The sequence below is a fragment of the Sinocyclocheilus rhinocerous genome, unplaced genomic scaffold, assembly GCF_001515625.1.
Source record: "Sinocyclocheilus rhinocerous isolate Xijiao unplaced genomic scaffold, SAMN03320098_v1.1 scaffold1569, whole genome shotgun sequence".
In the NCBI taxonomy this organism is placed as follows: Eukaryota; Metazoa; Chordata; class Actinopteri; order Cypriniformes; family Cyprinidae; genus Sinocyclocheilus; species Sinocyclocheilus rhinocerous.
The window spans coordinates 501,935-515,463 of NW_015663506.1; the positions used below are offsets into that span (position 1 = coordinate 501,935).

The 13,529-nt window shown below is 36.9% G+C and overlaps 1 protein-coding gene and 1 long non-coding RNA gene across 3 annotated transcripts in view; one reads left to right on the forward strand and one right to left on the reverse strand.

Annotated features, from left to right (window-relative positions):
• Nucleotides 1-268: 268 nt before the first annotated feature.
• On the reverse strand, nucleotides 269-2,746 carry LOC107728920 (uncharacterized). Its single transcript, XR_001638526.1, has 4 exons — nucleotides 2,644-2,746; nucleotides 1,358-1,394; nucleotides 396-487; nucleotides 269-292 (listed from the first exon to the last, which is right to left on the reverse strand). It is a non-coding gene; the product is annotated as an uncharacterized LOC107728920 (long non-coding RNA).
• Nucleotides 2,747-4,073: 1,327 nt separating this feature from the next.
• The window catches only part of LOC107728923 (major facilitator superfamily domain-containing protein 6-B-like), a 35,630-nt gene continuing 26,174 nt past the window's right edge, over nucleotides 4,074-13,529 (forward strand). For both annotated transcript variants that reach the window (XR_001638528.1, XM_016539257.1), the window contains exons 1-3: nucleotides 4,074-4,317; nucleotides 5,713-7,267; nucleotides 11,511-11,608. Coding sequence is in view for 1 of the 2 variants with exons in the window: in XM_016539257.1 (XP_016394743.1) it covers nucleotides 5,715-7,267; nucleotides 11,511-11,608 (1,651 nt within the window). In the remaining variant the exon portion in view is untranslated. The remainder of the gene's footprint in view (nucleotides 4,318-5,712; nucleotides 7,268-11,510; nucleotides 11,609-13,529) is intronic.

Sequence of the window (13,529 nt, forward strand, 5' to 3'; positions counted from 1 at the left end):
AAATGAGATCAGAAACAAGTAAAAGATTTCAGAGGGCTGAATTTCATGCTAAGCATGTGCCTTCTCCTTGGAACCCCCTTTGAAAGGAAAATCCTCTCTGCAGTTTGTCCTGCAGAACCAGTTGTCATAGAAACAGCATCGCTCTCTGGATTGCTGAATTGAGAGCAAATGTGTGGATGGTGCACAAGTCTCTGAGTGAGTGGGAGGGAACAGGGGAGGCAGATACAACACTTTACTATTCTAACACAATAGGGGAGATAGCAGATGTTTCAGCTGGACACTGTTTTAGGGGCTGAAATGACTGGAAAAGGCGTGGATGAATGGCAGGCATAGTGACACTGGTGACAAGAATGATGACGTTAATGGACAACAATGAATAGAAGAGTTACACTTACGTGTGGTCGAGTCTCACTTAAAGCTGGAAGGAGAGCGCTGTGATGCCGTGATGAGTGGAGCGTCTGGTGTGTGTGTAAAACATCGCCCCCTGCTGGTTGAAAAGATACCCTCATAATTAGGGTGTTTCCTCAGTGATGTCACTAAGGATAGAAGCTGCCCACTGGAGATCACATTTCTCATATTCAGCTCGAATAAATCAGCAGTTAGATATATCGATTCCCAAAACAAGACTAACAATGACCAAATATAAGTCAACTTAATTTTTGGTGGAAGAATTGAAAAGTTCCCTAAAATGTGTGATGTGATAATATGGACACTGGACAACAGTATCAGGATTCAAGACAACATGGTTATTATAGTTAACTTAAACTAAAACCTTTATAAATAAATAAATCTGTTGCTTGAAATAAAATAAGCTATAACCAAAATCAAATATAATATAGAAAATCTTTTTATTTCAACATTTTATTTTTCATTTTAATTTAGTTGACCTTGATGTTCCAAAATAATTAAAACTGAAAAAATAAAACCTTTAAAGACATAAATAATTATAAACATTACAATAACACACAACAAAACTACTAAAACTTTCAAATTAAAACAGAAAATATAAAAATGTAAATATAACAAAAAACAAAAAATATATATATAACAAAAAATAGCAAAATATAAGCCATTCTTTAACATTTTACAGATAAATCTCAAATGCACTGAAAATATGATACTCACAATATGAGTTATAGTGTATATAAATCTTGTAGTTATTTACAGCTCTAAAATACTTCATCATCTAGACACTTAGTCTCTATAAAATGATTTTTAAAAACTAGTAATCACTCATTTTAACATGTTTATATATGATTTAGGGGGAGTTAAAAAGCCTTGGAAGAATCCAAACAATTCTTTCACATTTAAAGGGAAAGTTAACCCAAAAATAAAAATTCTTTCATCATTTACTCACCCTCGTTTTGTTCCCAGGCTGTACGACTTTCATTTTTCTGCGGAATACAAAAATAGAGAAATTTTGACAGATCAGTGTACAGACACATTCCCATAATCTAGCAGATTTATTAGTGGTCATTATGAAATTGGATAGTATTTTTGACCTTTACATCAGAACAATAAAAACAATTTGAAGTTAATCAACAGCTAATATATAGTGCTAGCAACTCAAAGTTTTTCTCCCAAACAAATTTTGATTTTTATCACATGCACAATAAAGTTAACTTCCAGTAAAAACTTAGGCGACTCTAATTCAGATAAAACCGTAACATCAGTTAAGACTCAAACTAGAGAAGCAATAATAATGGCTTTGACGCATTTAATCAATACACCAATTTGTAAGATAAAATCAGCATTCATTATCAAAGGCAACTATTTATTTGGTTTTACAACAGGCTATATAATCTGAGTGCATGGCTTGTGACTGCTTTTCTTTTTGGTTGCATTAGCCTTATTGCCTATGTAAGCCCTGCTTTACTCATATTAGATGGTTATGCATACAGTATCACCATCAAGGCCATTTAGGAGAGTGCAGGTTTATACCTTGAAAGTGTTTTCAAAGCAAAACAGCACTTCATGTTGAGCACATGATGAATGTAAAATGCCCTTTCGACTAGAAAGACATCTTGTCTCATACAGGCGCACACACAGTACTGTAACCATATATGTGCCAGTGTGTGTGTAGCTGTGTAAAGATTACTATGAGATGCACATCTAAACCCTGGCTTATAAAAAGCCATTCACAGATTCTTCAGTAAGCATTATAAATACCACTTGGATACAGGCAGTTAACAGCTGTATGGAGTCCTGAATAAGGTAAACTGTACAATGTTGCATGTTTAAAAATGCTAGTACACTGTTTAAAGAAATATTACATAGGCTAGTTCAAAGCAATTAAATATTACATTTTCAATTAATAGCCTGTATCTTTCATCCTGCTTGTATGACGGGTAACTTATACATTTTATTTTTTGACTAACGTTATAGTTTTGTGCATTCATGCAAATTATGTACATTAGCTCATTTACATTTAAACATATCAGACCATTTTATATGTGCCATTTTTTAACCTTAAACGTATGTTAAAGGTAAAATACCTTATTCGGTTACATGTCTCTTTTCATTGTGGCGATATTTGAGAGTTACGTTACAGGTTAGCAACGCGAAGTTTCAATATCAAACTTTTCCTCGTTGCAAGTGAACCCATATTTAACGTAACGTTAGTCTACATAAGATTTTTTTTACCTTGTTAAGTTTTGTTGAACGTTTTCGAGGATGAAGAAATATCACATTTGCTTTCCATGTTGGTGTCGGCCTAAGTGACTTCTTCTTTAGCTTCTAAGGTGAATTTGCGCCAAATTGCGTTGGTTTGATAGGACGCAAGGCCTTTGACGTCGATCAGACGTTCATTCTGGCGAATCGATTCGTTCTATTCGGTCTTCGCTCTCATATGTTGCGTTGGAAATTCATCTCGGTGAATCGGTTCCTCGTACTCGGTTCTCTTTTTCATGTAGCGCTGGGAGTACGATTCATTCTAGAGAATCAATTTCGGGCGGTTCATGAAAATTAACAGATAACAAAATGACTCACAGATTTGAGTCCTAGAACTTAGGCTCTTCTTTTTTTTTTGTAGCGGAATATATAATTAAAGCTGCTGTTAATAGCTTGTATGTATACTGTATTGTATTGTAATGCTTTGTAAGTTTGTAATGCTTATATTTATTGTAGCCTAAATGTATACGTTCAAGTTTGATGCTGTCAGTCATTCTGATTGACAGTGTTTTGTGGCAGAAAATACGAGACAAGTTAGATTAATATTTAGATATTATGTATTAAAATAACTACTGAAAGTATTGGTAGCTGCTTTTTGTAAGTATTTCAGGTCATGGTCAGTTTTTCATTTCCACTTTATTGAGCGCCAGTAGATGTCGCTGTTTTATCACAATCTCTAGAGCTGGTTTGTTGCATGGCTACTGGATGAGGTCGCTGGTCAAAATAAATGGGTTTGCTATCATTTCTAACCAGAAAAAAAATATATTAAAAATAGAAATCAAATATTAAAATAAGTGGTTCATACAGAAGTATTTTACTCCACCTAGAAGTTAATATAAACTATATTAAACTATACTACAGCCTATTTTTGTGGCAGAAAATACGAGACAGGTTAGATTAATATTTAGATATTATGTATTAAAATAACTACTGAAAGTATTGGTAGCTGCTTTTTGTATTTCAGGTCATGGTCAGTTTTTCATTTCCACTTTATTGAGCGCCAGTAGATGTCGCTGTTTTATCACAATCTCTAGAGCTGGTTTGTTGCATGGCTACTGGATGAGTTCGCTGGTCAAAATAAATGGGTTTGCTATCATTTCTAACCAGAAAAAAAATATATTAAAAATAGAAATCAAATATTAAAATAAGTGGTTCATACAGAAGTATTTTACTCCACCTAGAAGTTAATATAAACTATATTAAACTATACTACAGCCTATTTTGATTAATTAAAAATCATAAACATCATCAACATTTGACTGATCTTAGACATGGCATCTGCTCTTGGGCAAATACTATACGGAAAACTTTAAATTTAAAACACCATTTCAGGAACTGAAGAACGAAATAGGGTGTCACAGTTGCTAATGACATCAGTGGAAATAAAGGCAGTGCCACAAACACACTGCCGCTGCGCACATCGCAGGCAGGTGACAGATTGACTTCAGGTCGGATGTAAACGGCCGTACAATAAACCTGCTCCTTTGCTCTACCGGAATACATCGCTGTTTGAGGATTGTTCATAGAAAGTGAGCAAAAATCCAGGATGGTGATAAAATGATGACTGGACGGAGAGAGCAGTCTGTTGAAGGGATCGTCCTCCAACGCCAGACGGTGAAATAACATAAACTTCCACACAACAACCGGGTAAGTGAGCCACACCGCTGCCTGTTTTATACTGAAACATTGTACAAGAAAAATAATGGATGATCAGTTGTGTTTGTAACTACATGTAGGCATTGTGTTTGTGCAATATGCACTGTTAATACAGGCTAGGCTGTGTGTTACTCATTTTCAGAAGGGACTACACCCTGTGAAGTTTATTATGATGTTACCGTTTTTGAATGTTGACTGTACTTAATTTCATTCCACAGCCCAAAATCTCCACCTCTTAATTGTATTCCTAAGAATGTAGTTTTTACTAATACTACCTGATATTCAACATTATATTAACTTGATGTGTAATTATATTTATTCTTTATTATTGTGAGTCAAGGGCAGTTACTGAATTGATTTTGTTTAAGGTCAATCTGTTTGATGACAAAAGGTGTGTAAAGGTGTTCTTATGTAAACATAGATTTAGAATCAGGTAAAAAAAATAAAAAATCCATTAGTCTAACTTGAAATTAAAAAATGAACTGTTTTGCTTCATTGGACATAGAGTGACTGGTGACTGTATCAGAACTGTTTAATGCACAAAAGTAAGCAATTATGTACTTAATATTAAACACTGAAATGTATCAGTATTCTTTTGAACTATATAGACAATGATATGCAAATTATTAGCATGGGTGAATAGAAAAATAGACCATTTTAACACATAAAATACAATAGTGTGATTTACAGGCTTTGACATCACAAAGAAAACATACTGGAAGTTTATTTTTTTACCGTTTTTATTTTTATAATAGATAATTTGATAATTTTAGATAATGGCCTATTATGCTCAATGAGCATTGCATTATGAACATTATGAGCCCATAAGTATGTGTTTATAAATCGGCTATCTTTGTTCATGGACACTTTGCATAGGATTATTTGTTGTTGTTTTGGGTTATTTTTATTTATTTATTTATTTGTTTATTATTTTTTTGAGCCAATCACCTGACCCATAAATGCAAGGTACCTAATCAGAGGTGCAGGAAAATGACATCGTGACAATGCTGATTGGCTGAGCAAGAATGTCTCAACCTCTTCAAGGTTACATAATATGATGTGAAAGACAGCAGACAAGGAAAAAAATATCTCATAAAACATCAAAATATGTACTGTAAAACTGGGAAATATTTTCAATGAATTTGTTGCTAGCAAAAAAAAAAAAAAAGAACCAGAATTCTCAGTGTCAGTCAATGGAAAATATGTTTTTTTTTTGTTCTTCAAGGTAATGTTATGGGATTTACCAACTTATTGGTCCCAAAAAACAGCCAAATCTTGACCAAATGGTTATGCCCCAAGCCCCCAACATTTGAAAATTGCTAGTTAAAGCTACAATGTGAAGACATTATCCAATGTCCTTAATAGATATTTATGTCTATCTCACAGAAATGGCGAGTGATCGGGTGGCCATCCTTACGGATGATGAGGAGGACCAGAAAAGGAAATATGTTCTGTCTGAACCATTTAACACTCTGTCCCTGGGGCAGGTGGCAAACACTACACCATCCGGTCAAACAGCACCGCCTGCCCCCACTGACACACACCCTTCTCAGCCCTCTCAGAATATGGACTGCACAGAGAGGTGCTGTGTGCGAATAGACAATCATCTCTTGATTTCCAAGGTCTTCTACTTCTTCTTTTATTCCGCATATGGCTCTTTACACCCCCTGCTTGCTGTGTACTACAAGCAGCTGGGAATGACACCCAGCCAAAGTGGCCTGCTAGTTGGGATCCGTTATTTTATAGAGTTCTGCAGTGCGCCTTTCTGGGGAGTAGTGGCGGACCGCTACAAGAAAGGGAAGGCGGTGTTGCTGTTTTCTGTACTCTGCTGGGTGGTCTTTAACTGCGGTATCGGCTTTGTCAAGCCAGCAGCTATGACCTGTGTCAGTAAGGACCCTACTGTTGCGACACCAAGCAATTTTACAAACTATACGCAAACTAGTAACCATACCAGACAAAGAAGATACTTGATTGAGGATGTGTACTCTGCTCCTCCGCTTTCTCAGCCAATATTAGCAGCATATGGACCTCGCACTAGATACATTCGAAGTGCAAATGTGAATACCACAAGCACTCCCTCTGGAAACTCCACAGAGAATCCTGTCGGCATTACTATGCTGTCTAACTCGTCAACAGCTTCGCCCCGTACCTCGACAGTAACGTCAAAATCTACCTCGACAATTGAAACACAAGCTACCACTGCCAAACTCAAAGAGTATTTCATAGTCTTTAATAAGGAACAAGTAGATACGATATTTCTCTTGATCCTCTTGGTCATTATCATTGGTGAGTTCTTCAGCGCCCCGGCTGTGACCATTGTGGACACCGTCACTCTTCAGTACTTGGGACAACACCGAGATCGTTATGGACTCCAGAGAATGTGGGGATCTCTGGGATGGGGTATCGCTATGCTGTCAGTGGGCATTTGGATCGACCACACGCACATCACTATCTTCATCCAGGGCTCGGGTTGTGACCTGCCCATCTACAAGAACTACCAAATTGCGTTCATCGTTTTTGGAGTCCTGATGACCTCAGCGCTGATAGTGGCGACGCAGTTCCACTTTGACAACAGGGTTTATCAGTCAGATGAGGAAGAGGACAAGAAGGAGGATGTGGAAATACCTCAAGTCGTTCAGGAAGTCTCGTCTCCAGAGTCCAGCCCAGATGATGCACCCGTTTGCCCAGAAAGCAACCCGCAACCTTTTCCCTTCAAAGATCTCTTCCGGACCATTTGTGGCATCCAGTATGGTACGGTTCTCTTTGTGGCCTGGTTCATGGGGTTTGGTTACGGTTTCGTTTTCACCTTCCTCTATTGGCATCTGGAGGACCTGAAGGGCACCACCACTCTCTTTGGCATCTGCTCGGTGCTCAGTCACGTGTCTGAGCTGGCCGCTTATTTCATCAGCCACAAACTCATTGAGCTTGTTGGACACATCAGGTGGGAACCTAATTATGTGAAATATATGGCATATTTTATACTAAACTGCACTTGTATTGAAGGTTTTTCTATTTGGAAAGTAGGGGCTTGGATTATGAATATTAATTTAATGGCATAACTCGCATTTAGAAGTCATATTTGATTTGTTTAAAGGCAGGTTTGCATGTGCTAGACAAAGTAGGATAACCACTTACCGCTTGTATGTCTGTTTAGTCCACTTCCAATGCAAGTGGTTGGCCGAGGCTTCTCCTGTTATTTGGGACATTCACACTGAAAGCAATTTGTAGAAACCAAGAGTCAGTCAGTTTCAGTGAGAGTAGACAATTGAGCAATTAAGTAGACAATTGTGCACACTTCAACTTTTATGCAAATGAGCAGCGGCAACTAATGGAAGTGCGGATCATGTTCTGCCACTTGATACGAGTTGGATACTAAGGTCAAGTGAGAGCCAGTTCACACAGAAAGCATTTTTGTGTTCTATTCTGCTGCTTTTAATTATTTTTCTACGTAAACATGCATTAGATGATGTCTTTAACTGGTGCATCATGTCTTGCTTACTTTTAGCCCCATGTTTTTAAGTTGTTCTTAAGAATGCATCCTGTGTGAACCCATAAGACGCCTATGAAGATTCCGCTGTCATTGTGAACACCCTTCTATGTTGCCAGTTATACAGTAGTTGTTTCTTTAAACCGTACCCAATCAAAACATAGCTCAATTAAGTATTTTAATTGTTGTCCAAAAATTGGGCAGGATGAATGAACTGCTTGGTTGCAGTTTTACCAGAAAATATATTCATATATATTAATTAGGAAGTGTCAGTAAAAATCTATTGGTAGCCACAGCCATGAAGAAAACATCTTCGGAAGCAGTATTTTTTTAGTATATAGTTATATAAATAATAGTGTTATTTATATTTGAAGTATTTATGAAAATTTTTAATTAGCTTTTATTTTTAGAATTTTAAGTTTAGTTTAAAGTGCATGGAAAGGTATATTTTTCCTGATGTTGTCATTACATTCTGATGTATTGATATTCAGTTGAACAATCTACTATGCATTTGGTATATCATAGACAGGTGGCCTCTGATGTTCACAAAAGCTAAACACTCATATATGCTCAGGGTTTAGTGTTGAGCAAATCTTTGTATGGGCGGAGCCAACCATTTTATTTTAGTATGGTACTTTATGTATTTTGGACCTGTGCCCAAGCACCGCCTTCATGTAATGGTTACCATATCCTGGTTGCTCAATATTATGAGAATACGACCAAGAGCATCTGGTCAAAAGTGATGTAAATGCACTTATTTATTGTGCCATGTCTGTGTTAACACATATAGACTGGCATATTTTTGTCATAGTGGTGTACATTAGGCTCACTCAGAAAGTCCAAAGGTTGTTTAATGTGTCTCATTAAGTATTGTTGACTTTGGCTAAGCTCTAAACGGGCACTGCCTAGCCTGGGCACACAATGTACAACCAAGATGCAGGCCACCCTTTTCCAGGATGTTTACCATGTGTATGTGGGCACTGGTAAACAGGCACATGGAAAGGTTTGCTCACATCCTCAGTCTGCTTTGTGGTATTTCTCAAGTGTGTGGTATTTCCCAGAGCACCGGCTCATCCGAGTGAACAAGATGAATCACCTTAAAAGGGGTCCTATTATGCTCTTTTACATAGTCTTGATTTTGTTTTGGGGTGTACTAGGCTCTCATACTAGGTTGTTCGAAAAACACATTCTTTTTCACATATTTTGCATGATTACAACACCTCTCTCCTCAGTCTAGCATGAACGGCTCGAATAGTTCCTGTATCAAATGAAGGCCCGCCTTCTGAAATACGAAATGTGCTGTGATTGGTTAGCTGGGCCAGTGTGTGTTGTGATTGGGACCACTCGGCGCCCGGGCGGGAAATGTCATCCCCCTTACCATAGCCGCCTGCCAGCTTCAGTTTTTGAAAAGTGATTTCTGTTAAATAAAATATCTCCTTTTGAAGTGGACTTTGAGCTTTGTAACTTTGCAGATCTTTTTTATGCTCAAACAGCAACATTACAGACTAACTAAAGTTGAAAAAGTCAAAAAGCATAATAGGACCCATTTAAGATAGCTCAAGTTGTACTGGTGGCTCAGTCTTTGCATTTTTAATGATGTTAACTGGTAGCATTTAGCAGATGTTTTGTGATACAGAACCCTCAAACAACAGTTTCAGTGACCACTGAAGCAGAACTGCTTCTGCTATGACGCACAAAGAGACTATATCTCACAATTGTGATTTCTCACTGTGTAACTTTATCTCAATGTGATTTAATATCTCACACTGTGATTTTATATATCACAATTGTTTCCTTATATTTCATAATGTGACTTATCTCACAATTTTTACTTCAAATTTCACAGTGTGACTTTATATCTCATAGATGTAATTTTATATTAACATTTATTGTATAACATTTTATATATTATATTTTATATAAGTATAAAACAATTTGCTACATTTTTATTTTTATAGTATATATAAAATATAAATTAGTAATAAATTCTTGTATTCTACATTTTGAAAATCATTTATAGAATCTTCTTATGGAGACGAAGATGTTTTGTTCATCCATGTGATATACCTTCAGTTTTGTCTCTGTAGTCTTTAAGTCGTCTATTTTCAGTCATGACTGCGGAGAGGCCTGTAACTTTATCCTGCCATTAGCCCCATCACACATTGTCTAGGCTTTCCAGCATTGATCCACTGAACTTGCTTCTTTTGTGGATCAATTCTAAAGCTTTCTAAAGGCAAAGGGTGTGGTGGAGCCAAAATAGTGTACAGTGAAATGTTCTCTGTAATTTGTAGAGTCAACATTTGCATGGCTATCTCCCAGAGCTGCTTTTTGCATGTAGTTGCATGGAGAAAGCAGTTTAAAAGCTCCTGTTTAAAGATTTTTGTGTAGTTTTTTGGTGTTAGTATGCTTAAAATGCACACAACTATAAGTAAGCCATTAGTAGGTTGATTCCCGCAAAATGTGTAAACACTGTGGAGCAAAACATTGCTCTGTTTGAGCTTCCTGACCAGCCCGACAACAGCGATGCTGACTTAACCAATGGCGTGAGATTGGGGCGTGGCTATGTGTTTGTTTAAGCAATGGTGGACAGGGAGATTGTTTAGGAAACCTATTTGGAAACAGTCGTTATTTTAATTAATGTTTTGATGAAACGGAAGTAGCGCTAGATCTTTTCTTCTGTATTTTGATGTTCATTCCAGTTACACAGATTGTTGGTTATAATTCTAAAACAATTTGCTAGGTTTTCACTTTTTTATAGTTCATTTAATATAATTTAGTAGTAAATTCAGCACAACTGTAAGTGAGTTGATTCCCTCAAAATGTGTAAACACTGTGGCGCAAAACATTGGTCTGACAAGTCCGACAACAGCAACAACACTGACTGGGGTGGGGCTATGTATTTGTTCAACCAATGGCAGACAGAGAGAGTGTTTAGGAAACCTGTTTGGAAATCATTATTCTATTTAAAGTTGCGTTGAAACGGAAGTAGCAACAGACCTTTCTTCTGTAATTTGACGTACATCCCAGTTAAAAGGATTATTGGAAAAGAAAAAAATGTAGGACAGGGACTTTTTTTCAATATTTTTATTATCAATCTGAGCTGGCAGGCGATCATAAAAAAAGGGTGGGGTTTAAGCAAACTGAATGTTTGGAGATGTCACCTGTGTTATGATGTTTTAATTAAAAATGGCTAGTTAAAAACATAAATATGAATGAATTAAATGGATGAATTGTTCATAATAACAACACTAACATGCATTTAGAAAATATATGCAGACTATAATTTATGCTTAGTGATGCCAGTAGCAGAGAAATGAGACGCTTCATTTTAAAGCACCAGCGCTCTCATTAGATTGGTTTTCCAGGAAAAAACATTCAAATTAAACTGGCATTAATGACATTGACGTTGTTTTTTCCTGTTAGAGATTCAGTGTTTGTAGATTCGCACTGGCGAGATCTTGTGCGGTCACGTTCACAGCCCGTACATAAGACAGAGTGAGTCATTCATTTGGGCGTCAGAATAGAGACTGACATCACCAGCAAATGCAACTCCCAGCCTTAACTACAATAGGCCTTATAAACCAAACAGGTTTAGCTACACCCAGTGTGGCATTTTCATTGTACAGAAAAGCATTGTTTCACTTGCATGAATGAAATATGACATTCAAGTATTACATGATTGTGTTCTTTTTTTTAGAGTCCTTTATATCGGACTGGCCTGTAACACCGCACGCTATCTGTACATCTCCTACCTAGAGAATGCATGGATAGTTTTACCCATGGAAGTACTTCAAGGTGAGAAATCGGGGGTTTTTGTGTTGCTCGACGGGCCTTATCAAACAGGAAGTGGAGTTTGGATTGGTAGGCTGTGTTCTTGAGTGACCACAGCTGACATCCAGATCATCTAAGGACATGATTTAGCTGTTTTTGAAGTATATCTGACGGCTTATTTCACATCAGATACGCTGTTGCAATCACACAGTTACAGTTAAGAAATAAACAGACAGGTTTAGGCAGTGCTGTTTTTATTTCAAAGCTAAAAGACATGTGTTACTGATACTTAGGAGGCTAGATGGCACAATACATTAGAGGTCGACCGATTGATCGGCTGGCCGATTAATCGGGCCGATTTTTGGCATTTTAAAAATGAATCGGCATCAGCCGATTGTGCTGCAAATTTATAGGCAGGCGCATCTGCGGGCAGCTGTACCGGAGAATCCCTCTCCCTCTGGCTGCGTGAGACGGAGCAGCTCCACAGTTGCCAAATCCGCTTATTATACGCAACTTTGGGCTTCTTTTTTTGTAAAGTTGCGTGAAAAAATTTTTGGGGGGGTTCTTTTAAAAAATATGGCTGCTTGTTAGGAAAATCTGACAAGCAACTTCGTTTCTTTACATTTATGCTCGCCATAATCTCCAATGCATTGATTGACACTCTTAACTGTCTGCTCACAGTTAAAGGCCAGTTAGTGCAATAATACTAGTGCTGTAGCATAATTCATCAAATATTCCACCCATCATGTTCAAAAAGAAAGAGCGTGACGCTGTAATCCAAGTGATGATAGTAGACGTAATAGAGTAGGATGACTTTCTTTTATAAGTTAATTTTTACAATGTTTTTGTAATGTATTATCATGGGCTGTAATAAAAATTAACAAGTAGGCTTATAGTAATATATACAGTATATACATTTGGTTTGACTATATTTTATTAGGCTATAAATATGTGACTGTTACAGCTCCCCATTGAAGCTCTTGTGTTCTTCTCCTTTTCCATCTCTCTAATCCTATTCTGCTCATAGGTGATTGGAGATGAGTATTGTTCCAACTTTGATTTTTGTGAAATAACTTGTTTTAAAAATTTTTTAAAAAGTATTTATTAGGCTATAAATATGTGACTGTTACAGCTCCCCATTGAAGCTCTTGTGTTCTTCTCCTTTTCCATCTCTCTAATCCTATTCTGCTCATAGGTGATTGGAGATGAGTATTGTTCCAACTTTGATTTTTGTGAAATAACTTGTTTTTACTTTTTAGATAAAAGAATAGTTTCAGTTTAATATGTTGCAGGCTCATTTATTGGTAATAAGTAATTGATAATAAATAATATTGATGATAATAAATAATTTAAAAAATATTGGGCTTGTTTTTGAAGCTTCGGTTGCTTATTTGTCTCGCGAGAGTTGGCAACAGTGAGCAGCTCACACTCTGCAGCCGTTATTCACATACAGCTTTAGCTAATGATGGCAGGGCAAAACAGACCGTTTCGAAAGAGTAAGTCTCACGTAGCCAGACCTTCAGACTGATGGCTGAAGCCAACGGTCCGTGGGTGTGACGTCTGAGGCTGAGACTACGTTTTAAGATAGCACACGTACGTCTGCAAGATGTCTGTTAAAGATCACTTGATCTGGATAGCATCTGCTGTGTATAAACATCTGACAGACGTCTGTAAGATGTCAGTTTTACATACATTCTAAATCATAAACATCTTAAAGACATCTAATAGACATCTGATAGAAAACATCCCATAGACGTATTGCAGATGAGCAAACACTGTAAAAAAATACGTCTTCCAGATGTAAATGCAGACGTCAAATAGACGTCTCCAAGATGTATGTGTGCTATCTGATTATCCTACTAGAATTGATGCAGACCGTGCTTATCATATTCATAAGTTCAACAAGTCATTTGCATGTGAAAGTAGAAACAATTCAGACGAAACT